The sequence below is a fragment of the Anolis sagrei genome, chromosome X, assembly GCF_037176765.1.
Source record: "Anolis sagrei isolate rAnoSag1 chromosome X, rAnoSag1.mat, whole genome shotgun sequence".
Classification (NCBI taxonomy): domain Eukaryota; kingdom Metazoa; phylum Chordata; class Lepidosauria; order Squamata; family Dactyloidae; genus Anolis; species Anolis sagrei.
This window is the reverse complement of record NC_090034.1, coordinates 77393829-77420705: the sequence shown is the minus strand read 5'-3', so window position 1 is coordinate 77420705 and position 26877 is coordinate 77393829. Positions and strand designations below refer to the sequence as shown.

The following is a 26877-nucleotide window of genomic DNA, read 5'->3' as shown; positions in this document are numbered from 1 at the left end:
TTGGGACTTTTGTACCAAAAAAGTTAAGTAGCGTTCTTTTGTCTACCTACTCTTTTATCTGAAATGTTTTACCTGCAACAATAAAAGTAAGTTTTTACTTTTTTTCAAGCTTACCAGAACATCCTGTCTATTTTCTCTCTAGTTTCCTACCATAAGCTTGTAAATAGCACTGCACCCTATTTTGTTATAGATACCAAATATGCACTCCTACAAGGAAGACCAGACATACTTGATTGGAGTAAAGCCAGGATATTAAAATGTAAACAGATTCCAAATCTTTGGAAGGATGCTTTTAAAAAAATTACAACTCCCACGGTGGCTGGATAATTTTGGGACAATGTTTTTTGTTGTTGTTTTTTTGTCCTCTCCCACTTATTAAAATCTGGTTTTGTAACTGAAGTCTTGTTAATTGCAGCAAGTTACTCTTAACCTGCAAGTGGAACATTTTCCACTTGCAGGTTAAGATGCCTACTAAGCAGCAGGTTCAAGACTCTGCCTCTTGAAAGAGCCAGTAAGGGCCTGCCATTTTTATGCCTGTTAAGATGGGCTGTAGTGTTTCTCAACCTTCCTAAAGCTGTGACCACTTAATACAGTTCCTCGTGTTGTGGTGACCCCCAACCATAACATTGCTACTTCATTGCTACTTCATAACTATACTTTTGTTACTGTTATGAATTGAAATGTAAACCCCTCCGGTATTTTCTGTTGGCCATGGGGGTTCTGTGTGCCAAGTTTGGTCCAGGTCTGTCATTTCTGGCGTTCTCGGTGGTCTGTGGAAGTCAGAGCTGAAGAGGATGAAGGTACTGCAAATCCCATCATCTGTTGTCCATACTCCCCCAAACATATTGTTTTTATGCTTAATTACTATGCTTTAATTATGTTCAATCTGCAACAATGAAAATACATCCTGCATATCAGATGTTTCCATTACGATTCATAACAGTAGCAAGATTCCAGTTATCAATTAGCAACGAAGATAATGTTATGGTTGGGGGGTCACCACAACATGAGAAACTGTATTAAGGGGTCAAGGCCCCCAGTGACGCAGTGGGTTAAACCGCTGAGCTGCTAAACTTGTTGACCAAAAGGTTGCAAGTTCAAATCCTGGGAGTGGCATGAGCTTCCGCTATCAGCTCCGGCTTCTGCCAACCTAGCAGTTCAAAAACATGCAAATGTGCATAGATCAATAGGTACCACTCCAGCAGGAAGATAACAACGCTCCATGCAGTCATGCTGGCCACATGTCCTTGGAGGTGTCTACGGACAATGCCAGCTCTTCGGCTTAGAAATGGAGATGAACACTGGATTTAATGTCAGGGGAAAACCTTTACCTTTACTATTAAGGGGTCGTGCCATTAGGAAGGTTGAGAAACACTGGTCTAACATTTCCGGTTCCATGCAGATGGGTTTCTTTCTCCCACTGGTGATAGTATAATAGCTGGGTCCAGAAGCTCAGAGCATTACGGAGATGCTGCAAAAGTGGCTGTGAATAAGGGAAGAGAGGGGGCAAAATGAGAGCAGGGAGAGCGATGGAAGGATAGAAAGGAGGAGATGCTTAGAGTAAGGGTTAGGGAAAGGTTCAAGGTTTGAGTTAGGGTTAGGGGTTACAGTTAAGGTACGGTTTAGGATTAGGGTAAGGTTTAGGGTTTGGGTTGGCGTAAGGGTTAGGGAAAGGTTTAGGGTTTGGTTTAGGGGTTACTGTTAGGGTACGGTTTAGGGTTAGGATAAGTTTTAGGGTTTGGGTTAATGTAAGGGTTAGGGTAAGGGTTTGGGTAGGGTTTAGGTTAAGAGTTTGGGTAAGGGGTTAGGCTTAGCCTTACGGTACGGTTCAGGGTTAGGGTTTCACCATTAAAGAACTCTTACATTCCTTCTGTATTATCTGTCTCCGGCCTGGTTTACATTAACTAAGTTTCTCTTGAACAAACAGTGCTCCCGAAGAAGCGATGCAGCATCTCCGTAACGCTCAGAGCTTCCGGACACAGCTATCATACTATTTTTATTTATTTATTTATTTACAATATTGTTATCCCACCATTTCAGTCCGAAGGCGACTCAGGGCAGTGCACAGATTGGCAACAATTAGATGCCATATAGTATACAAATCAATAAAGACAATTAAAATACATCATAAATACATATTTATTTATTTATCTCTCTTTAGGTGTCCCTTTCAAATCTATGATAGTGTGTGTGTGAATCATATCTATCTATCTATATCTATGGCTGGATGGCTCTTTGTCAGGAGGGCTTTGATTATGTTTTCTTGCCCTGGTGATGGGAGTTGGACCGGATGGCCTTAAGTATTTTCTGTTGGTCATGGGGGTTCTGTGTGGGAAGTTTGCCCCAATTCTGTCGTTCATGGGTTTCAGAATGCTCTATGATTGTAGGTGAACTGTGAATCCCAGTGACTACAACTCCAAAATGTCAAGGTCTATTCCCCCCAAACTCCATCTGTGCTCATATTTGGGCGTATTGAGTGCTTGTGCCAAGTTTGGTCCAGATCCATCATTGTTTGTGTCCACAGTGCTCTCTGGATGTAGGTGAACTACAACTCCCAAACTCAAGGTCAGTGCCTACCAAACCCTTTCAGTATTTTCTGTTGGTCATGGGCATTCTGTGTGCCAAGTTTGGTCCAATTCCATCATTGGTGGAGTTCAGAATGCTCTCTGATTATAGGTGAACTATAAATCCCAGCAACTACAATTCCCAAATGACAGAATTAATATTTTTTAGTGATGGTCACTTGTTGGCCTGATAGGTGTATTGTGTCCAAATTTGGTGTCATTCCCCCAGTTTTTTTTTTAGTTATGTTAATCCCACAAACGAACATTACATTTTTATTTATATCTATATAAATAAAAATGTAATGTTCGTTTGTGGGATTAACAGAACTCAAAAACTACTGGGGGAATCGACACCAAATTTGGACACAGGACACCTAACCATCCAGTGTAAAAAAAAAAACCCACTGAAAAACACAGCAGAATGGACTTTAAAAGCCCCCAAAAAGGCAAATGATGAAAAGCTAAATGACAATACAGAAAAAAAGGGAAGAAAGAGGGAGGGAAGGGGAGAAAAGAAAGAAAGAAAAGAAAAGAAAGAGGGAGGGATGGAAAGAAAGAAAGAAGGAAAGGAAGAAGGAAGCATGGAAGCAAAGAGGGAAGGAAGGAAATAGGTAGAGAAGGAAGAAAGGAGAGAAAGAGAGGGGGAAAGAAAAAGGGGGGAGGAAGGAAAGTTGGAGAAGGAAGGAAGGAGAGAAAGAAAGAAAAAAGTGAAAGAAGGAAAGAGGGCACGAAGGAAGGGGGAAGTTGTAGAGAAAGAGGGAGGGAAGGAAAGAGAGAAGGAAGAAAAGGGACAGCAGAAGAGAAAGAAAAAGAGGGAAGGAAGGAAAGAGATAGAGAAGGAAGGAAGAAGAGAAGGAAAGACGGGAAGGAAGGAGAGAAAGAGGGAAGGTTGGCCACAGCAACGCGTGGCAAGGGACGGCTAGTAGATAGATAGATATATTTATCGTGTCATCCGCAACCAGAACATTGTATTTCTAACAGAACAAAACAAACAAATAGATAAAACACACACACACACACACACACACAAATTTTGCAAACTTGGTAGCTGATTAAATGTCCTTTGACCAATATCTGGCCACTTGGAGTGCCTCTGGTGTTGCCGCAAGAAGGTCCTCCATCGTGCATGTGGCAGGGCTCAGGTTGCATTGCAGCAGGTGGTCAGTGGTTTGCTCCTCTCCACACTCACATGTCGAGGATTCAACTTTGTAGCTCCATTTCTTAAGATTGGCTCTGCATCTCGTGGTGCCAGAGCGCAGTCTGTTCAGTGCCTTCCAAGTCGCCCAGTCCTCTGTGTGCCCAGGTGGGAGTCTCTCATCTGGTATCACCCACGGATTGAGGTGCTGGGTTTGAGCCTGGCACTTTTGAACTCTCGCTTGCTGAGGTGTTCCAGCGAGTGTCTCTCTAGATCTTAGAAAACTATTTCTAGATTTGTCGTTGACATGCTGGCTGATACCCAACCAAGGGATGAGCTGGAGATGTCTATGCCTTGGTCCTTTCACTATTGGCTGCTACTTCCCGGCGGATGTCAGGTGGTGCAATACCGGCTAAGCAGTGTAATTTCTCCAGTGGTGTGGGGCGCAGACATCCCGTGATAATGCAGCATGTCTCATTAAGAGCCACATCCACTGTTTTAGTGTGGTGAGATGTGTTCAACACGGCATGCGTACTCAGCAGCAGAGTAGCATAGTGCAAGGGCGGATGTCTTCACTGTATCTGGTTGTGATCCCCAGGTTGTGCCAGTCAACTTTCATATGATATTGTTTCTAGCACCCACTTTTTGTTTGATGTTCAGGCAGTGCTTCTTGTAGGTCAAAGAACGGTCCAGAGTGACTCCCAGGTATTTGGGTGTGCTGCAATGCTCCAGTGGGATTCCTTCCCAGGTAATTCTCAGAGCTCAGGATGCTTGTCTGTTCTTAAGGTGAAAGGCACATGTCTGTGTTTTAGATGGATTAGGGATCAGCTGGTTTTCCCTGTAATAGGTAGTAAGAGCAACTAGAGCTTCGGAGAGCTTCTGTTCAACCATCTCAAAGCTCCCTGCTTGAGCGGTAATGGCACGATCATCAGCATAGATGAAACTCTCTGTCCCTTCTGGCAGTGGCTGGTTATTTGTGTAGATGTTGAACACGGATGGAGCAATCACGCTCCCCTGAGGCAGGCCGTTCTTCTGTTTCTGCCATCTGCTTCTCTGGCCCTGGAACTCAACAAAAATCTCCTGTTTTGTAGCAGGTTTCCTATGAGGTGGGTGAGATGGTAGTCCTTTGTGATATGATACATTTTTCTCAGGAGGAGGTGGTGGTTCACCGTGGTCCCTATGTAGACTTGTCCACAGCTGCATGGTATACGGTAGACTCCTGCAGAGGTGAGAGGATCCCTCTTGTCCTTTGCTGAACGTAGCATTTGTTGGATTTTCTTGGTGGGTTTGTAGATTGTTTGTATGTTGTGTTTCCTCATCAGCTGCCCTATGCGGTCAGTGGTTTCCTTGATGTATGGCAGGAACACTTTTCCTCTGGGTGATCTTTGTCTTTACTCTCGTGGCTTGTTCTTGGTCTTTCAGCTCTTCTGATGTCTGAGGTGGAGTATCCATTGGCCTGTAGAGCCCAGTTGAGGTGGTTCCGTTCATCTTGGAGGAGGTGGGGTTCGCAGATTCTTTTTGCACGGTCTGCCAAGGCTTTAATGGTGCTTCTTTTTTGACTTGGGTGATGGTTGGAGTTTTTATGTAGATATCTATCTGTGTGTGTGGGTTTTCTGTAGACGGTGTGACCCAATTGTTGATCTGGTTTGTAGATTGTTTGTATGTTATGTTTCCTCATATGGTGGAGGAGATGGTAGTCCTTTCTGATATTATACATTTTTCTCAGGAGGAGGCGGTGGTTCACAGTATCATAAGCCGCTGACAGGTCTATGAAGACAGCTCCTGTGATCTGCTGCCTTTCAAAGCCATCTTCTATGTGCTGATAGATATAAAATCCATAAAATTATAAAACCACAAAAACCAATACTATTACCTTCCCACCAGAGGCGGCCCTAGGTAATTTTCAACGGTAAGCAAATGGTATTTTGGCGCCCTCCCCCCAACCAATCATTGATATATATTTTCTGTTCGTCGTGGGACTTCTGTGTGCCATATTTGATTGTAGGTGAACTATACATCCCAGTAACCACACTTGCCGCACTTCCTCCCTTGCCTGGCCCGCTTCGGGTGTGCACCAAAAGTCACCTCTTCTCCTGACTTTCTCCTCAGCCATTGGGACCAAGAGAGAGAGAGAGAGAGAGAGGTGGAGATGCCCACCTTCCCTGAAGGTAGGCGCAAAAACAAAGGGGGGAGCGGAGGTGGGAGATACCTCCAGCCGGAGGGGCTCTCTCTCTCTCTCTCTCTCTCTTGGTCCCAATGGCTGAAGTGAAAGTCAGGAGAAGAGGCGACTTTTGGTGCACACGTTGGGGTCTTCAGACATGCCTCCGGACCCGAAGCGGGCCAGGCGCGGCGGCTCCGCCCCTTGGCACACCCGCGGATTGGGGAGAGGAGAGGAGGCGGATGGAGCGCCAGGAGATAGGGAAATGGAGCCGGTCATGGGGAAGGGATCGAATGTGGAGAACGATTGAGCGCCCGCTCTGCTCGCGAACCCAGTGGCCGGGTGGAGCAGGAACGAGAGGGGCTAGGTGAGACTCAAGGGCCCGGCCCCTTTGGGAAGAGGATCGCCCGGCAGCGAGGCAAGAAAGCTGAGGCTCCCCCCGGACTGCTAAGGCTGTTGTGAGCTGAGGGGGCGCTCCTCAAGTGGCGGCCGAGAGGCATTTACAGAGGCGTCTCTACGCCCCTGGCAAAAAAAAAGTGTTCTGCGACCGCTTACTTCGCGTAATGGACGAGCCGCCCCTGCTTCCCACCGACCCATAACAATCAATACTATTACCCTCCCCTCGACCCACCCACTCAAACAGCGCCAAGCTCCTGGGGCAGCGTGGCAAGGGCCGGAGTAGCATGTTTGGAGAGGCTCAACCTCTGGGAGGCAGTGTGTGCAGCGCGCGTGGAAGGGTGAGGCTCGGCGTTGCCTTTGGCTTGCCTCTTGCGCAATGGCGCGGCTCCGGGACCCGGGGAAGGAGGGCAAAGGCGGGGGAGGCGAGTCCTGCCCGGCCTGGTGCCTGTGCTTGCTCTCCTCCTTCTCCTCCTCCTCCTCCTCCGCCTGGGTTCCGGCTGCGCCTGCCCCGCCCCCTCCTTCCCCGAAGAAGTTTTCTCCCGAGGCGGGACTCGGCGTGGGCAAACTCGAGGCAAACTCCCTCCGCCGCGCGCGCCTTTCTCTCCCTGCCGGGCCATGGAAGGGGAAGGCTGCCAGCTGGGCCGAGCCGGGAGCCTCTGGCAGGACTCCTTGGCCATCGCCCTCACCCCCAGCAAGCCTCTCTCGGGGCAGGGCAACCGGGGAGGAGGAGGAGGAGGAGGAGGAGGAGGCTTCCCCAAGGACCGAACCCGCAGCGTGGTCTACGTCTTCACGGAGGACCTGGACGAGCCGCTGCCCCTGCGGTGCCTGCGCGAAGCCTGCGCCGAGGTGCCCGCCACCCACCTGGACACCGTCCCCTTCGGCACCGTCATGCTGGGCGACACACACAACCTGGACCGCTTCTACAACGCAGGTCAGCCCCCCAAACGCGCGCCTCGGGACCCTACCTTCACTAATTAGTACTTCATCATTCGGTTGCTGCCTCCTGCAGAATTCTGGGCTTTGTAGTTAAGGCAGGAGCCTTTCACAGCCTCACTAAACTACAAACCTCAGAATTCTGCAGGCAGCAGTAACTGGATTTTAAGTGGATTCATTCTCTAGTGTGATAACATCCTAAGGTGTCATCCCCTCTCAGTCTAAGCCAGGCATGGGCCAACTTGGTCCCTCCCTCCAGGTGTTTTGGACTTCAACTCCCACCATTCCTAACAGCCTAACATTAAGCCTGGCATGGGCCAACTTGGTCCCTCCCTCCAGGTGTTTTGGACTTCAACTCCCATCATTCCTAACAGCCTAACATTAAGCCAGGCATGGGCCAACTTGGGCCCTCCCTCCAGGTGTTTTGGACTTCAACTCCCATCATTCCTAACAGCCTAACATTAAGCCAGGCATGGGCCAACTTAAGCCCTCCCTCCAGGTGTTTTGGACTTCATCTCCCACCATTCCTAACAGCCTAACATTAAGCCAGGCATGGGCCAACTTGGGCCCTCCCTCCAGGTGTTTTGGACTTCAACTCCCATCATTCCTAACAGCCTAACATTAAGCCAGGCATGGGCCAACTTAAGCCCTCCCTCCAGGTGTTTTGGACTTCAACTCCCATCATTCCTAACAGCCTAACATTAAGCCAGGCATGGGCCAACTTAAGCCCTCCCTCCAGGTGTTTTGGACTTCAACTCCCATCATTCCTAACAGCCTAACATTAAGCCAGGCATGGGCCAACTTAAGCCCTCCCTCCAGGTGTTTTGGACTTCAACTCCCATCATTCCTAACAGCCTAACATTAAGCCAGGCATGGGCCAACTTAAGCCCTCCCTCCAGGTGTTTTGGACTTCAACTCCCATCATTCCTAACAGCCTAACATTAAGCCAGGCATGGGCCAACTTGGGCCCTCCCTCCAGGTGTTTTGGACTTCAACTCCCATCATTCCTAACAGCCTAACATTAAGCCAGGCATGGGCCAACTTGGGCCCTCCCTCCAGGTGTTTTGGACTTCAACTCCCATCATTCCTAACAGCCTAACATTAAGCCAGGCATGGGCCAACTTAAGCCCTCCCTCCAGGTGTTTTGGACTTCATCTCCCACCATTCCTAACAGCCTAACATTAAGCCAGGCATGGGCCAACTTGGGCCCTCCCTCCAGGTGTTTTGGACTTCAACTCCCATCATTCCTAACAGCCTAACATTAAGCCAGGCATGGGCCAACTTAAGCCCTCCCTCCAGGTGTTTTGGACTTCAACTCCCATCATTCCTAACAGCCTAACATTAAGCCAGGCATGGGCCAACTTAAGCCCTCCCTCCAGGTGTTTTGGACTTCAACTCCCATCATTCCTAACAGCCTAACATTAAGCCAGGCATGGGCCAACTTAAGCCCTCCCTCCAGGTGTTTTGGACTTCAACTCCCACCATTCCTAACAGCCTAACATTAAGCCAGGCATGGGCCAACTTGGGCCCTCCCTCCAGGTGTTTTGGACTTCAACTCCCATCATTCCTAACAGCCTAACATTAAGCCAGGCATGGGCCAACTTGGGCCCTCCCTCCAGGTGTTTTGGACTTCAACTCCCATCATTCCTAACAGCCTAACATTAAGCCAGGCATGGGCCAACTTAAGCCCTCCCTCCAGGTGTTTTGGACTTCATCTCCCACCATTCCTAACAGCCTAACATTAAGCCAGGCATGGGCCAACTTGGGCCCTCCCTCCAGGTGTTTTGGACTTCAACTCCCATCATTCCTAACAGCCTAACATTAAGCCAGGCATGGGCCAACTTAAGCCCTCCCTCCAGGTGTTTTGGACTTCAACTCCCATCATTCCTAACAGCCTAACATTAAGCCAGGCATGGGCCAACTTAAGCCCTCCCTCCAGGTGTTTTGGACTTCATCTCCCACCATTCCTAACAGCCTAACATTAAGCCAGGCATGGGCCAACTTGGGCCCTCCCTCCAGGTGTTTTGGACTTCAACTCCCACCATTCCTAACAGCCTAACATTAAGCCTGGCATGGGCCAACTTGGTCCCTCCCTCCAGGTGTTTTGGACTTCAACTCCCATCATTCCTAACAGCCTAACATTAAGCCAGGCATGGGCCAACTTGGGCCCTCCCTCCAGGTGTTTTGGACTTCAACTCCCATCATTCCTAACAGCCTAACATTAAGCCAGGCATGGGCCAACTTGGGCCCTCCCTCCAGGTGTTTTGGACTTCAACTCCCATCATTCCTAACAGCCTAACATTAAGCCAGGCATGGGCCAACTTGGGCCCTCCCTCCAGGTGTTTTGGACTTCAACTCCCATCATTCCTAACAGCCTAACATTAAGCCAGGCATGGGCCAACTTGGGCCCTCCCTCCAGGTGTTTTGGACTTCAACTCCCATCATTCCTAACAGCCTAACATTAAGCCAGGCATGGGCCAACTTGGTCCCTCCCTCCAGGTGTTTTGGACTTCAACTCCCATCATTCCTAACAGCCTAACATTAAGCCAGGCATGGGCCAACTTGGGCCCTCCCTCCAGGTGTTTTGGACTTCAACTCCCATCATTCCTAACAGCCTAACATTAAGCCAGGCATGGGCCAACTTGGTCCCTCCCTCCAGGTGTTTTGGACTTCAACTCCCATCATTCCTAACAGCCTAACATTAAGCCTGGCATGGGCCAACTTGGGCCCTCCCTCCAGGTGTTTTGGACTTCATCTCCCACCATTCCTAACAGCCTAACATTAAGCCTGGCATGGGCCAACTTGGTCCCTCCCTCCAGGTGTTTTGGACTTCAACTCCCATCATTCCTAACAGCCTAACATTAAGCCAGGCATGGGCCAACTTGGTCCCTCCCTCCAGGTGTTTTGGACTTCAACTCCCATCATTCCTAACAGCCTAACATTAAGCCAGGCATGGGCCAACTTGGGCCCTCCCTCCAGGTGTTTTGGACTTCAACTCCCATCATTCCTAACAGCCTAACATTAAGCCAGGCATGGGCCAACTTAAGCCCTCCCTCCAGGTGTTTTGGACTTCATCTCCCACCATTCCTAACAGCCTAACATTAAGCCAGGCATGGGCCAACTTGGGCCCTCCCTCCAGGTGTTTTGGACTTCAACTCCCATCATTCCTAACAGCCTAACATTAAGCCAGGCATGGGCCAACTTGGGCCCTCCCTCCAGGTGTTTTGGACTTCAACTCCCATCATTCCTAACAACCTAACATTAAGCCAGGCATGGGCCAACTTGGGCCCTCCCTCCAGGTGTTTTGGACTTCAACTCCCATCATTCCTAACAGCCTAACATTAAGCCAGGCATGGGCCAACTTGGGCCCTCCCTCCAGGTGTTTTGGACTTCAACTCCCATCATTCCTAACAGCCTAACATTAAGCCAGGCATGGGCCAACTTGGGCCCTCCCTCCAGGTGTTTTGGACTTCAACTCCCATCATTCCTAACAGCCTAACATTAAGCCAGGCATGGGCCAACTTGGGCCCTCCCTCCAGGTGTTTTGGACTTCAACTCCCATCATTCCTAACAGCCTAACATTAAGCCAGGCATGGGCCAACTTGGTCCCTCCCTCCAGGTGTTTTGGACTTCAACTCCCATCATTCCTAACAGCCTAACATTAAGCCTGGCATGGGCCAACTTGGGCCCTCCCTCCAGGTGTTTTGGACTTCATCTCCCACCATTCCTAACAGCCTAACATTAAGCCTGGCATGGGCCAACTTGGTCCCTCCCTCCAGGTGTTTTGGACTTCAACTCCCATCATTCCTAACAGCCTAACATTAAGCCAGGCATGGGCCAACTTGGTCCCTCCCTCCAGGTGTTTTGGACTTCAACTCCCATCATTCCTAACAGCCTAACATTAAGCCAGGCATGGGCCAACTTGGGCCCTCCCTCCAGGTGTTTTGGACTTCAACTCCCATCATTCCTAACAGCCTAACATTAAGCCAGGCATGGGCCAACTTAAGCCCTCCCTCCAGGTGTTTTGGACTTCATCTCCCACCATTCCTAACAGCCTAACATTAAGCCAGGCATGGGCCAACTTGGGCCCTCCCTCCAGGTGTTTTGGACTTCATCTCCCACCATTCCTAACAGCCTACTGCTAAGCCAGGCATGGGCCAACTTGGGCCCTCCCTCCAGGTGTTTTGGACTTCAACTCCCACCATTCCTAACAGCCTAACATTAAGCCAAGCATGGACCAACTTGGGTTCTCCCTCCAGGTATTTTGGACTTCAACTCCCACCATTCCTAGCAGCCTAACATTAAGCCAGGCATGGGCCAACTTGGTCCCTCCCTCCAGGTGTTTTGGACTTCAGCTCCCATCATTCCTAACAGCCTAACATTAAGCCTGGCATGGGCCAACTTGGGCCCTCCCTCCAGGTGTTTTGGACTTCAGCTCCCACCATTCCTAACAGCCTAACATTAAGCCTGGCATGGGCCAACTTGGGCCCTCCCTCCAGGTGTTTTGGACTTCAACTCCCATCATTCCTAACAGCCTAACATTAAGCCAGGCATGGGCCAACTTGGTCCCTCCCTCCAGGTGTTTTGGACTTCAACTCCCATAATTCCTAACAGCCTAACATTAAGCCTGGCATGGGCCAACTTGGTCCCTCCCTCCAGGTGTTTTGGACTTCAACTCCCACCATTCCTAACAGCCTAACATTAAGCCTGGCATGGGCCAACTTGGTCCCTCCCTCCAGGTGTTTTGGACTTCAACTCCCATCATTCCTAACAGCCTAACATTAAGCCAGGCATGGGCCAACTTGGGCCCTCCCTCCAGGTGTTTTGGACTTCATCTCCCACCATTCCTAACAGCCTACTGCTAAGCCAGGCATGGGCCAACTTGGGCCCTCCCTCCAGGTGTTTTGGACAGCTTTGGTTGCCTTGGTGGATGACCTCTGCAGGGAGCTGGACAGGGAGAGTGTGACCCTGTTGGTTCTCTTGGACATCTCAGCGACTTTCGATACCATCGACCATGGTATCCTTCTGGGACGGCTCTCCAGGATGGGTCTTGGGGGCACAGCTCTGCTGTGGCTCCGGTCTTTCCTGGAGGGTCGTTCCCAGATGGTGAAGCTGGGGGACACTTGCTCGGACCCCTGGCCTTTGTCCTGTGGGGTCCCGCAAGGTACCATTCTGTCTTCCATGCTCTTTAACATCTACATGAAACCGCTGGGAGAGGTCATCCAGAGTTTTGGAGTTGAGTGCCATCTCCACGTAGATGACTCCCAACTCTACTATTCCTTTCCACCTAATTCCAAGGAAGCCCCTTGGGTGCTGGATGAGTGCCAGGCTGCTGTGTCAGTCTGGATGAGGACGAATAAGCTGAGGATCAATCCTGACAAGACAGAGGTCCTCCAGGTTGATTGTATGCCGGATCGGGGTATTGGGTGGCAACCTGTGCTTGATGGGGTTGCACTCCCCGCGAAGTCACAGTTCTGCAGCTTGGGGGTCCTCCTGGACTCTTCGCTGACGTTTGAAGCACAGGCATCAGCGGTGGCTGGGAGGGCCTTCGCACAATTGAAGCTCGTGTGCCAACTGCGACCGTACCTCATGAAGTCGGATCTGACCGTGGTGGTCCACACCATAGTCACCTCCAGATTGGATTATTGCAATTGCGCTCTACGTGGGGCTGCCCTTGAAGACGGCCTGGAAATTTCAATTGGTCCAACGGGCGGCAGCCAGATTGCTAACTGGAGCGAATAATAGGGAGCGGTCTACCCCACTGTTTAAGGAGCTCCACTGGCTGCTATTCATTTTCCAATCCCAATTCAAGGTGCTGGTTCTTACCTACAAAGCCCTGAACGGTTTGGGACCCGCCTACCTGCGTGACCGCATTTCCATCTACGAACCTACACAATCTCTTTGATCATCCGGAGAGGCCCTGCTCTCGCTCCTGCCCCCTTCACAGGTGCGACTGGTGGGGATGAGGGAAAGGGCCTTTTCTATGGTGGCCCCTCGACTTTGGAACTCACTCCCCAAGGGTATTAGGCAAGCCCCCACTTTGGCAGTATTTAGGAGGAGCTTGAAAACTTGGTTGTACCAATGTGCCTTCCCTGAATGAGCAATAACTCCTAGTTCTGACCAATGTTCTGCAAAATGTCCTCCGAAGCACTTTATCCTTTCTGTTGGGTCAATCAACCCTACCTTACCCTCTAAAAACCCCTGTTCAGATTCATGTTACTGCTGCACACACCCAGTGTTTTAAATTGTAATCATTCTCTATAACCCCCCCCCCCCCCGATCTCATCCCAGGGTTTCTGCTTTCAACCAGATTATATGAGTCCACACTGCCAGATAATCTGGGATCCAAGATGCTGGAATGATCTGCTGGTAAAGCCCCCACAGCTGAATCAGTTGTCAGAATTTTAGAACCATCGGAAGACACATCTCTTCCAGCAGGCCTACCCAGTCTGTTCTTAACTATGAATCTTAAACTTATTATTATTTGAAACACAACAAGATGAGTCCACAGCAGACACTCCGCTGGCTGTTGAATTGGATCACACGTCAGACACTTCCCAAGTGTCTAGGACTGTGTGATGTATCGACGAATAATGTGTGCAGATCCCAGTAAGGTGACCTTCTGCAGCTGGCAGATGGTAATTTTGTCAGCGCCGATTGTGTTTAAGTGCAGGCCAAGGTCTTGAGGCAGTGCCAATCACCACTGGGACCACCTTTACTGGTTTGTGCCAGAGTCTTTGCAGTTCGATCTTTAAATACTCATATTGTGTCAGCTTTTCCAGTTGTTTCTCTGCAATCCTGCTGTCACCTGGGATTGTGACATCAACGATCCATACTTTGTTTTTTAACACGATTGTGAGGTCAGGAGCATTATGCTCCAAAACTCTGTCTGTCTGAATTCAGAAGTCCCAGAGGAGTTTGGCGAGTTCATTCTCTGTAACTTTTTCCGGCTTGTGATCCCACCAGTTCTTTGTTACAGGCAGATGGTATTTGTGGCACAAGTTCCAATGAATCATCTGAGCAATGGTGTTATGCCTCTACTTGTAGTCTGTCTGCGCGATCTTCTTGCAGCAGCTCAGGATGTGATCTACTGTTTCATCTGCTTCCTTGCAGAGTTTACATTTGGGATCTGTTGTCGACTTTTCAATTCTGGCTTTGATGGCATTGGTTCTAATGGCTTGTTCTTGGGCTGCCAGAATCAGGCCCTCTGTCTCTTTAAACTTATTATTGATCTTAAAAACTTATTATTATTATTATTTAATTTCTTACCTGCCCTTCCCTTCAACCCGAGATGGGTTACAACACAATTCAAAAGCACAAGCCTTCCAAAAATGCAACAACAACTCATCTTTCTATAAAAGATCCACAGTAAAACTGTATTTTTATAAAATGCATATTAAAGCACACAAAACAGACATCAAGCAAAGGACATGAGTACTCATCTGGGGGTGGAGGTGTGTCCATCAATCCTGGATTTTGTCATTTGGGAGTTGTTGTTTGCTGGGATTTATAGTTAATCTACAAGCAAAGAGCATTGACGGAATTGAACCTATTTTGGCACACAGAACTCCCCTGACCAACTGAAAATACTAGAAAGGTTTGGTGGGCATTGATCTTGAGTTTAGGAGTTGTAGTTCACCTACATCCAGAGAGCACTGTGGACTCAAACAATGATGGATCTGGACCAAATTTGGAACAAATACTCAATATGCCCAAATGTGAACACTGGTGGATTTTGGGAGTTGTAGTTTCTGGGATGCATAGTTCACCTACAATCAAAGAGCATTCTGAACCCCACCATTGATAAAATTAGGCCAAATTTCCCATGCAAAACCCCATGACCAATAGGGATATTGGAGGGATTTAAGTGGAATTGACCAGTGATTAGGGGAGATATAGTTCACCTACCTCCAGAGAGCACTGTGAACCTAAACAACGATGGATTTTGACCAAATTTGGCACAAATACCTCATACATCAAAATTTGAATATTGGTGGGTTTGGGGGGGTTTATTTCGTCATTTGGAAGTTATAGTTGCTGGTATTTATAGTCAACCACCACCTAGAGGACCTTTTCATCAGCCACCCCACAACTGTGGAACGACCTGCCGGAAGAAAAGCTCCCACAGCTAAGTCAGCTGTTGGGATTTAAAACCATGTAAAGACCTATCTCATTTGGCAGGTCTACCCAGACCAAAATACATACTAAAACACACAAAACAGAGATCAATCAAAAGACAGTTAAAATTCATTTTTAGTCTTTAAACATGAATTTTAAGTGTCCTTTGATTGATCTCTGTTTTGTGTGTTTTAGTGTGTATTTTGTGGAAATACGTTTTGGTGTGTAACTTTTATGGAGGTACCTTTTAGTGTGTGTATTTGTAGTGTTTTTGCTGTTCTTATCTATTTTAATTGTTTTGTAACCCACCTCAAGCCATGAGGAGAGATTGAAAAAAAATAAAATTATTATGATTATTAGATTCACAACAAGATTAGTACACAACAAACAAGATCACTATGCTGGCTTTTGTATTCGATCACTCGTTGGACACTTCCCAAATGTCTAGGACTGTGTGATGCATCAGAAAATAATGCATACAGAACCAAGTAGGGTGGGCCTTTTGCAGCTGACAGATGGTAACTTTGTCCGCGCTAATTGTTTTTAAGTGCAGGCCAAGGTCTTGAGGCAATGCACCCAGTGTGCTGATCACCACTGGGGCCACCTTGACAGACTTGTGCCCAGAGTCTTTGCAATTCGATCTTTAAATCCTCAATTCGTATAAGCTTTTCCAGTTGCTTCTCTACTGTCACCTGGAATTGCAACATTGACTATACATACCTTGTTGTTATTATTATGAGTTTAAGATTCATAGTAAACCTGCCAGAAGAGATGTGTCTTTAGATGGTGTTAAAATTCCGACAGCAGATTTAGCTGTCGGAGCTCTACCAGCAGGTCATTCCAGAGTCTAGGGGCAGCCAATGAAAAAGGTCCTCTGGTCCATAATGTGGATGATCTGCTTTGATAATCTGGTTTATATGGCAGTGTGTAAGGGGCCAAGGTGACTTAGGACATGTACACTGTATCTGTTTGGAACTGAGTTATCTAAGTCAGTCCACACTGCCAGATAATCCGGTTCAATGGGGGTTTGATACAGCTGTGTGGAAGGGGCCTCTGATCCCACAGTGCACTGTGCCATGCAATTTGTTTTCATGGGTTATCCATGTCATTCTGTAATTGGTTCAATCACAAAAACATGGAAAAAGTTTATTGAACCGCAAAAACTTTGTTCTTTCAGGATGTCCTGCAGCACATTTTGCTATGGTTTTTCAGTGAATGTCTCATAGAGCAGACATGGGCCAACTTCGGCTCTCCAAGTGTTTTGGACTTCAACTCCCACAATTCCTAACCGTCGGTAGGGGAGTCCAAATACCTGGAGGGCCAAAGTCGGCCAGGGCTGTCATAGAGTCTTAACCAATTTGCCATCGCATTGTACAACACAGGTGGAGCTCCCTTTGGAGTGCATATACTCGGTAGAAGGAATGTGGTATTTGACCCCACTTGAACTGCTCTGGCTCGAGGCTTTGGTATCCTGGGAGTTGTAGTTTGTCAAGGTTCCAGCACACTTTTTATGGTGTGTGCTGGGAAAGGCATTTAATTTCGTTGTGCAATAGCACAATGACAATAAAGCTATTTTCTTCTATTGTATTCTACTTGGGCAGGGAATTTGGATGGCTTTTACAACCCACGCCCAATATTTTTAATTAATTCTTCAACTAAAAATAAAGAAAAACAACTATACTTATTCATACCCAGTAATGCTTAAACAGCAGCTACCCCACAAACGACACAACCTACATGTCTGATTGCATGTACGTATAAAATACAAACGTATCTTCATAAATTAGATTTGAAAGTGGATTTCCTGCTTCTCTTTGGTTGGCTTCTCTATAATTTAATATTTTCCTTCCTCATTATATCTAACAATGCCAAAAATGAAAGAGAAATTGTTGGCGGTAAGGTGGAAGAACAAGTTGGATATAAGGTGGAAGAAAAAAATCCAACCAGTTGTTTACTTCTGTTTGTTTTAAAGGTAACAAATAAATATTCCCACAGTTTATACTGCAAAACCTGTACATAAAGTCTTTCCCTTTCTCTCAGATACATATTGTAAAACTGCATGCTTTCATCTCATTGAGAGCTTGTAGTTAAAGGGGTGTCACACTGAATGCATTCTGCAGTGTATTTTTTTCTATTTTGCAATTTCACCAAAAAGAGTTGACTCAAGACAACTCACCTATACACACACACACACACACACACACATACACACTAGCTTGGGTACCTGGCATTGCCTGGGTTATTTGAAAAAGTCATTTTTAAATTGTACAAAATGCATAAGGTTGTGGGTGAACTACAACTCACATCATGCCAGGTTAACCCTCCAAAACAGTACTTAAAGTTTGTTATGTTGGGCAAGTTTGCTCTAGGTGCATCATGGGTGGAGTTCAGTGTGCTCTCTGGCTGTAGGGTAAATTGCAATTCCCATTATGGTGTGTCAGTCCCCTCAAACCCCTCCAGTAGGTTGAGTTAGTCATGTGTGTTCTGTGTGCCAAATTGGGTCCAGGTCCATCATCGGTGGAGGTCACAGTTTCTCTAGTTGTAGGTGAACAGTCAAAACAGAAAAGCCGGAGAGTGGCTTCGGCATTTTGCCAGGCTCCAAGAGAAAAAGATAAGAGAGTCTAAGGCAAAGTGCAACCAATTTCTGAGTGCTTGGGACATAGCTAACGAGGAGATAGAAGTCCCAAATACAGGATATGTAGTCAGATGAAGCATCGTTTGGAATCAAGTCAAGATCTTGTCCTTGTTTCATGGAAGCCTTGCTTGGAAGAGTCATGTTTAAGTGCCTTTTGTTTCATGGTTTTGATTCTTGGATTCTATGATTTTATATTCATGCCTTGGATTCATGTTTCCTGGTTTCTTGGATTTTAGTAGAAAACATTTGACTTTGTTTTCATGGACTTTGCTGGACTATTTTCCCTGGACGACTTTGTTCTTCTTATCTTCTTACCTAATTGGATTTACCTATTTATTTAAAGTGCTTTTTACATTACTCTTTTTAATTATCTTCAATAAAAGGATTGTTTTTTCTACTCAACAGTGTGGTGTTTAAAGTCAGAGGGCTCTTCCTGTTCTGGAGTGCCACAGTATGATCTAAAAGTAGGTGAACTACAACTCCTCTAAATCCCTCCAAAGACCTTCGGTATTTTTTGTTGATCATGGGGTTTTTGTGTGCCAAGTTAGTTCCATTGTCCATCGTTGGTGGAGTTCATGGTGCTCTTCGATTCCAGACAAACTATACACCCCAGTACATACAACTACTATAAATCCTGGTGAATTCTCCCCAAACCTCAATTCTCCTGTTTGTTATGTGCCATAGAAAAGAATAGGAAAGGGTTAAGGGAGAGGCAGTGGGCAGAGTCATGCAAATTCCACACCAATGGAGAAAGTAAGAAACACTGGGATGTCTGTAGTGGTGGAAACACATAAAATCTAGGATGAAATTGTCCCCTTATTAAAGTAAGGACCGCACAATTAAACAGGAAATAACACTTTCAAACCAGGACCAGAACATTTTTCAAATTCGTTACATAATGTTATAGAAGGGTGCAGTGTCAAAACTGAAACAGAAATTGTGGGCTCTTTAAATATATACATACACACACACACACACACACACACACACATACATACTATGTAAAGCTTAAAAACATGTAAAAGAATGTCTTCACCGTTTCAGTGATTTTGATCATTCTATAATATGGGCAGAATGCAAGAGGAAGTGCTTTCCCATCAGATCAATCTGACCTCTTCCCACTGGAGGACATAAATGGACCAGCAAACTTAGGGTACATCTACATGTAGAATTAATGCAATTTGACACCACTTTAACCGCTATGACTCAATGCTATGGAGCCACAGGATTTGTAGTTTTACAAGATCTTGAGTCTTTTTTTTTTGTCAAATAGTGCTGCTGCTTCCCCAAACTACAGATCCCAGGTTTCCATAACGTTGAGCAATGACTGTTAAAGTGCTGTATTGCTGCATTAATTCTGCAATGTGGATGCACTCTAAACTTGTGGGCCCATTTATGTCCTTTAGTGGGAAAAAGGCTGTTGTCTCAGCTGAGTCCCAAACAAAGTGAGTCAAACTTATAAGTAGATTCTCCTTAGAAGGACTGTTGCAGCTGTAGTGAACAGACAGGGTCTTTCTATAAAAGTTTATCACCGACTGCCTCTTTTAGCTCCGTTGTGTTTACTTTCCTCTCCAGTATCTTTGTATTTCTCTCTGTATCCACACTGTATTTTTCTTTGGAAATTGTATATACTGCTCAGCTTAAAAACATGTTGGTTGTGTGCCACATATAATGTACAAGAATAAACTACAAAAAAAAGAAAGAAAGAAGTACAACTATTCTATGCAGCTGGGGCACAATTTACTCTCCATCTATGCTGCCGTATAGTGCTGTTCGAATCTGCATTCTGTGGTTGGCATATATATTCATATGCTTTTATGTTAAGCTGCTTTGAGTCTCAAAGAGCCCTTGACATTGCTGCACAAAATGATCTAATGATCATAGCGCAGGCTAGAGCCACTCCATACCTGGCCAAATTTAAATGTAACGTGGGCATGGAACCTTACCTCTCTTTTATACTCCCACTATATATTAGAAAACTTTTTACGCAGGCTAGATTTGAGCAGCTCGACATTAAGTCCAAGTTGGGACGGCATCAGAATATCCCCTACACAAGGAGAACCTGTGGGTGCCGTGAGGTAGATGCAGAAGTGGAGGAGTCAGAACATTTTTTCTTAAAATGTCCCTACTACAATAGGATCCGGTCTTACTACCTAGAGCCTCTGCTGGAGAATCATACTCATTTAGAGAATAAGGAGAAATTGCACATCCTCCTACAGGGTTCAGATAAAAACTCTATTTTAAAATTGACCCTTTTTACGCAAAAAGCACTGGCCATCCGCGAGAAGATTGAAGCAGAGAGAGGTGACCTTGCTGCCATCAACAAAATTCAAACTTAAAAACTTAATATGGACATGCCACTAGATTTACCTACCCACGCCCCTGCCCAAACCCTACTTTAAGGAATGAATCAATTTTTAATCTTTTAATTTTTTTATCTTGTAGTTGCACAATCATTTAGGAGTGGGTTGACAGGCCAGTAGGCCGGGATGCCTTGTATTCATATATGGTTTTACTGTATGTTTTTGTATGTTTTGCATGTTTTGATATGGTCAAAATTGACTAATCAATAAAGAATTGTTGTTGTTGAGTCTCCTTTGGGAGAGATAAAGTGGGGTACAAATAAATATAATGATAATAATATATTTTATATATTCTGTCAGAAGTAAGTTGAGGGTACAGTTAAAATGCATTTAAAAACACAAACAAAGATTAAAAAACAACTTGGCATTCTGCTAAATTTCCTTTAACCGGTAGCTGACCACTTGGAGTGCCTCAGGTGTGGCTGTGAAAAGGTCTTCCATTGTGCACGTGGCAGGGCTCAGATTGCATTGAGGTAGGTGGTCTGTGGTTTGCTCTTCTCCACACTTACATGTTTTGGACTCCACTTTGTGGCTCCATTTCTTAAGGTTAGCTCTGCATCTTGTGGTTCCAGAGCGCAGCCTGTTCAGTGCCTTCCAGGTCATCCACTCTTCTGTGTGCCCAGGAGGGAGTTTTTCATCCACTCTCAGCTACTGATTGAGATGCTGGGTTTTAACCTGCCACTTTTGGATTCTCACTTGCTGAGGTGTTCCTGTGAGTATCTCTTTTGATCTTAGGAAGCTGTTTCTTGATTTAAGCCGTTAGCATGCTGGCTGATATCCGAACAGAGGATGGGCTGGAGATGTCACTGCCTTGGTCCTTTCATTAATGGCTGCTAATTCCCAGCGGATGGCAGGTGGTGCAATACTGGCTAAACAGTACAATTTCTCCAGTGATGTGGGGCGTAACCAGGATCCTATGGTAATGCGACATGTCTCATTAAGAACCCCATCCACTGTTTTAACGTGGTGAGATGTATTCCACACTGGGCATGCGTATTCAGCAACAGAGTAATAAAGCACAAGGGCAGATGTCTTCACTGTGTCTGGTTGCGATCCCCAGGTTGTGCCAGTCTGCTTTTGTACAATATTATTTCTGGCACCCACTTTTTGCTTGATATTCAAGCAGTTCTTCTTGTAAGTTAGAGCACAGTCCAGAGTGACTCCCAGGTATTTTGGTGTGCTGCAGTATTCCAGTGGGATTCTTTCCCAGGTTAATCCTCAGAGCTTGAGATGCTTGTCTTTTCTTAAGGTGAAAAGCACATGGCTGCATTTTAGATGGATTAGGAATCAGCTGGTTTTCCCTCTAATAGGCAGTAAGAGCACCTAAAGCTTCAGTCTGTTCTACCATTTCAAAGCTACCTGCTTGAGTGGTGATGGCACGATCATCAGCATAGATGAAACTCTCAGTCCCTTCTGGCAGTGGCTGATCATATGTGTAAATGTTCAGCATGGATGGAGCAAGCACGGTCCCCAGAGGCAGGTCGTTCGGTTTTCACCATCTTCTTCTCTGGCCCTGGAACTCAACAAAAAAACTCATTTTCTTGTAGCAGATTTTCTATGAAGCAGGTGAGGTGGTAATCCTTTGTGATATTACAAAGATACTTATTTTGCATAGAATTATGGAAAAAATAGACCCCTGTATGATTCCACAGCAAGCTGGTTTCAGGATAGGCAAAAGCTGCACATCACAAGTGCTGAACCTGACTCAATAATAATAATAATAATAATAATAATAATAATAATAATAATAAGTGTTCAACTTGTGATTTTGTGATACGAAATCCAACATATAGATCTCGTTTGCTGTGACATACTCTGCTTTTGTGTCAATAATAATAATAATAATAATAATAATGAAACTATGAAAAAGGGGACAGAGAGCCTGATTCTGGCAGCCTACGATCAAGCTATTAGAACAAATGCCATCAAAGCCAGAACTGAAAAGTCGACAACAGATCCCAAGCAGAGGCATAACACCGCTGCTCAGATGATTCATTGGAACTTGTGCCACAAAGACCATCTGCCTGCGACAAAAAAATGGTGGGATCACAAGCCTGAAAAAGTTACAGAAAATGAACACATCAAACTACTCTGGGACTTCCGAATTCAGACTGACAGAGTTCTGGAGCACAATACTCCTGACCGCACAATCGTGTTAAAAAAACAAAGTATGTTGCCATCACAGGTGACAGCAGGATTGAAGAGAAACAACTGGGAAAGCTGACACGATATGAGGATTTAAAGATTGAACTGCAAAGACTCTGGCACAAGCCAGTAAATGTGGTCCCAGTGGTGATGGGCACACTGGGTGCAGTGCCTAAAGACCTTGGCCTGCACTTAAACACAATTGGCGCTGACAAAATTACCATCTGCCAGCTGCAGAAGGCCACCTTACTGGGGTCTGCGTACATTATTTGCCGATACATCACACAGTCCTAGACATATGGAAGTGTCCGACGTGTGATCCAATACAACAGCCAGCAGAGTGATCTTGTCTGCTGTGGACTCATCTTGTTGCGTTTCTAACAACAACAACAACAACAACAATAAAGACCTCAAAATCGAACTGCAAAGGCTCTGGCATAAATGCACTGGGTGCCGTGCCAAAAGATCTCAGCCGGCATTTGGAAACAATAAACATTGACAAAATCGTGATCTGTCAACTGCAAAAGGCCGCCTTACTTGGATCTGCGCGCATCATTTGAAAATACATCACACAGTCCTAGACGCTTGGGAAGTGTTCGACTTGTGATTTTGTGATACGAAATCCAGCATATAGATCTCGTTTGCTGTGACGTACTGTGCTTTTGTGTCAATAATAATGATAATAATAGTAATAATGCAGTTTGACTGCATTTAACTGAATTATATGTATCTACTCTAACCATATAATACAGTTACATACTGCATTATATGACAGTGTCAATGGGGCCTTAGTGAAAAGGTAACTCTTGAGTAGGCAACTAAAAATAAAAAAAATTGGCACTTCAACACTGAAAGCTCTGTTCATAGCCTCCATTAGGCAGAGTATTGGAGCATGCTGTATATCCACCGGAGTATGTTTATCCTGAGAAGTGTTTTCTGGAGAGGGGCATAAGGAAACTGAATGATGCTTGAAACATCTTGATCCCCATTTGTTCAGAACTTAATATATCAGTAACAGTGCTTTAGCCATGGAGCAGTAGCATATTGACAGCCAGCAAAATGTTACAGTGTGGTGAGAAGCATAGCAGTCACCTCCTGAGCCAGGTACAGCTTTCAGGCCAAACCTTAGGGATTCTCCATGGAGAGTGTATTGTGGCAATCTGGCTAAGGTTATTAATGGCTAGACTATTATAGTCAAGGCAGGAGCAAATGCAGTTGACACACCAGCGGACAGTTATCAAAGGTGCTCCTAGCTGCTATAATAATACACTTTATTTATATTCTATCCTTCTCCCCTAACGGACTCAGAGCGGATTATAGCATTTTACATACATAGGCAAACATTCAATGCCTTTTACAATCATATACAATGAGACACACAAACACAAACAAAGGCAGGGGCTTCTCCTTTCATTTCCGGCTTTGGAGGCAGTGCTTATATATGGCTCCGGAGAGGTGCTTTTCTCCATTTTCAAGCTGAGGAGCCTGCATTGTCACCTCCTGGTTGTGTGACCAGCAAGATTGCTTGGAGCATCTCTTTGCCTTTTCCTGCTGAAGCAGTACCTATTTATTTACTCACATTTGCATCTTTTCAAACGGCTAGGTTGGCAGGAGCTGCAGCTGACAAATGGGAACTCTCCCCGTCTTGCAGATTCGAACTGCCAACCTTCAGGTCAGCAGTTCAGCAGCACAAGGGTTTAGCCCATTGTGCTACCATGGCCTCGTTGATTCTCAGAAAGATCAAAGCAGCTGGCCTGTCTTTGGAAGCACTTTTAATGCTCACAAATGTGGAAGCCTGAAAGTCAGTCAAGAGCAGACTTTTGGATCTTGACTTCCATAATCTGACTCTTGCAACAAAGACCACTTGTTCCCCCACCACGTCTTTAATTCCATGAGAGCGAGGAGTCATGGCAGCATATCTTCGCATTTTGATTAATCCCATCCATCAGAGAGGTTTGGTGACCACAAGATGTAATGAATAGATAGATAGTTCCAAAAGAGTTTGTTCTTGTGACTTGGTCTCTGTTAAAATACTTAACCATTCTTTGGTTGCCCCAAATATAATAATATACAGACCTCATTTCAGACTTAGAGCGACACTCATTCTAAAGTTTAGGGCAAGGAAAGGGCCTTGGAGGGCTGCATCTGGCCTGCGGGCCTTGATTTGGGGAGCTCCGCCTTACAGTCTATGTTCCATATTTTTTATTGGGAAATACATCCTAATGCAGAATGTGGAGCTGAGCAATCACAGCCACACCTGACTCAACTGTTTCCATGGAATAGACTTGGATGCCACCAACACATTGTGGCACAGACATAGGATATTCATAATTGGCCAATCTATATAAATAAAAATGTAATGTTCGTTTGTGGTATTAATAGAACTCAAAAACCACTGGAAGAATTGACACCAAATTTGGACACAAGACACCTTAACAACCCAATGTATGTTCTTCACCCAAAAAAATCGATTTTCTCATTTGGGAGTTGTAGTTGCTGGGATTTATAGTTCACATACAATCAAAAAGCATTCTGAACTCCACCAATGATTGAATTGAACAAATCTTGGCACACAGTTCTCCCATGACCAACAGAAAATACTGTTGGAGTTGGAGTTCACCTACATCCAACAATACTGTTGAAGTTGGAGTTTTGGAGTTGTAGTTCACCTACATCCAGAGATCACTGTGGACTCAAACAATGATGGATCTGGACCAAACTCTACACAAATACTCAATATGCCCAAATGTGAACACTGGTGGAGTAATAGATTCTTGATATTTGGGAGTTGTAGTTGCTGGGATTTATAGTTCACCTACATTCACAGAGCATTCTGAACCCCACCAACAATAGAATTGGGCCAAACCTCCCACACAGAACCCCCATGTGGGCCACAGCAGTGCGTGGCAGGGGACGGCTAGTCTATATAAATAAAAATGTAATGTTCGTTCATGGGATGAACATAACTCAAAAACCACTGACCAATTGACATCAAATTTGGCCACAATACACCTATCAGGCCAACGGGTGACCATCACTCATAAAAACACTGAGAAACACAACAGAAGAGACTTAAAAAGCCAAAAACAAAAAATGCATTACAACACATGTGCAAAACCACGTATATACACAAACACACATATATACACATATACACAAATATATATACACACAGAAAACACATATACACAGACTGGGCCACAGCAACGTGTGGCAGGGGGTGACTAGTCATTAATATTAATTGACAGATATATACATACAGATCTATACACGTTGCCTGCTAATGATACAATATTGAGCTATATTCTGGCCCACAAAAAAATTTGAGTGCAAGGTGTGTAACTCAGTGGTACAGCGTGTGCTTTGTTCACAGAAGATTCTCAATTAAATTCCTGGTGCCAAGCACTACAAAGCAATATGAGAGCCTTGGATATATTTTTACATTCCGCTCTTAGCATAACAGGGTTGGGCAGAACTTCATATGAATGTCTCTAAAGAAAACAATGTTGGAAATCTAGAAATAAGTGAGCAAGTCATATTTCAATACCAAATAATTAAATTAGTCACTATGTAAATAACCTAACCGTAATACTATTTTCGTGACTGCATCCCTCCCTCTAAACCAGTGTGGGCTCTAAGATCGGCTGGAGGCCGTCCTCTGTCCTACCTCCATCTCAAGTGCTGTTGGTGGGGACGAGGGAGAGGGCCTACTCGGTGGTGGTTCCTTGGCTCTGGAATGCCCTCCCCAGGGTTGTTAGGCTAGCCCCCAGACTCCAATATTTTTTGGAAAAAGCTTTTAAATACTGCTTTTCAAACAGGCCTTCTAACATAGCTAAATCAGCAGCTAAAATTGAGGACGAATCGAATTGTTGACTCCAGCACTTTAATGTGGCTTGGAGTTGATACTCCCCATTTTAATCCACAGTTATTGCTGTGTTTTACTGTTTATTTTATTTAAGTTGAGTGGGAGTTTTGTATGCTGCTTTTTATGTAAATCTGTTTTATGTTAATTGATATGTGATTGTTTTATAAATGTTTATGTATTTTATTGAATTTTGTATGTTCCTGCAGCACTATTATGCGCTTTTGTAAGCCGCCCTGAGTCTCTTTTGGGAGATGGTGGTGGGATATAAATAAAGTTATTATTATTATTATTATTATTATTATTATTATTATTATTATTATTATTATTTGATACATAACAAGATAAGTACACAGCAAATAAGATCACACTATGATGGCTTTTGAATTTGAACCCATGTTGGACACTTCTAAAGTGTCTAGGACCGTGATGGTGAACCTATGACATGCGTGTCAGCACTGACACGCATGGCTATTTTTGATGACATGCGGCCACATGCAGCCGCATACAGAGAAGTACACCTTAAAAGAGCCAATCTAATTCCATCCTTAAACTTGTAAAAGGC

The 26877-nt window shown here is 45.3% G+C and overlaps 1 protein-coding gene across 1 annotated transcript in view; it reads left to right on the top strand.

The window, feature by feature from the left end:
* Positions 1-6619: 6619 nt before the first annotated feature.
* MAP3K6 (mitogen-activated protein kinase kinase kinase 6) overlaps positions 6620-26877 on the top strand; it is a 136481-nt gene continuing 116223 nt past the window's right edge. Inside the window, exon 1 of the mRNA XM_060784402.2 lies at positions 6620-7187. Coding sequence (XP_060640385.2) covers positions 6872-7187 — 316 coding nt within the window. The 5' untranslated portion in view covers positions 6620-6871. The remainder of the gene's footprint in view (positions 7188-26877) is intronic.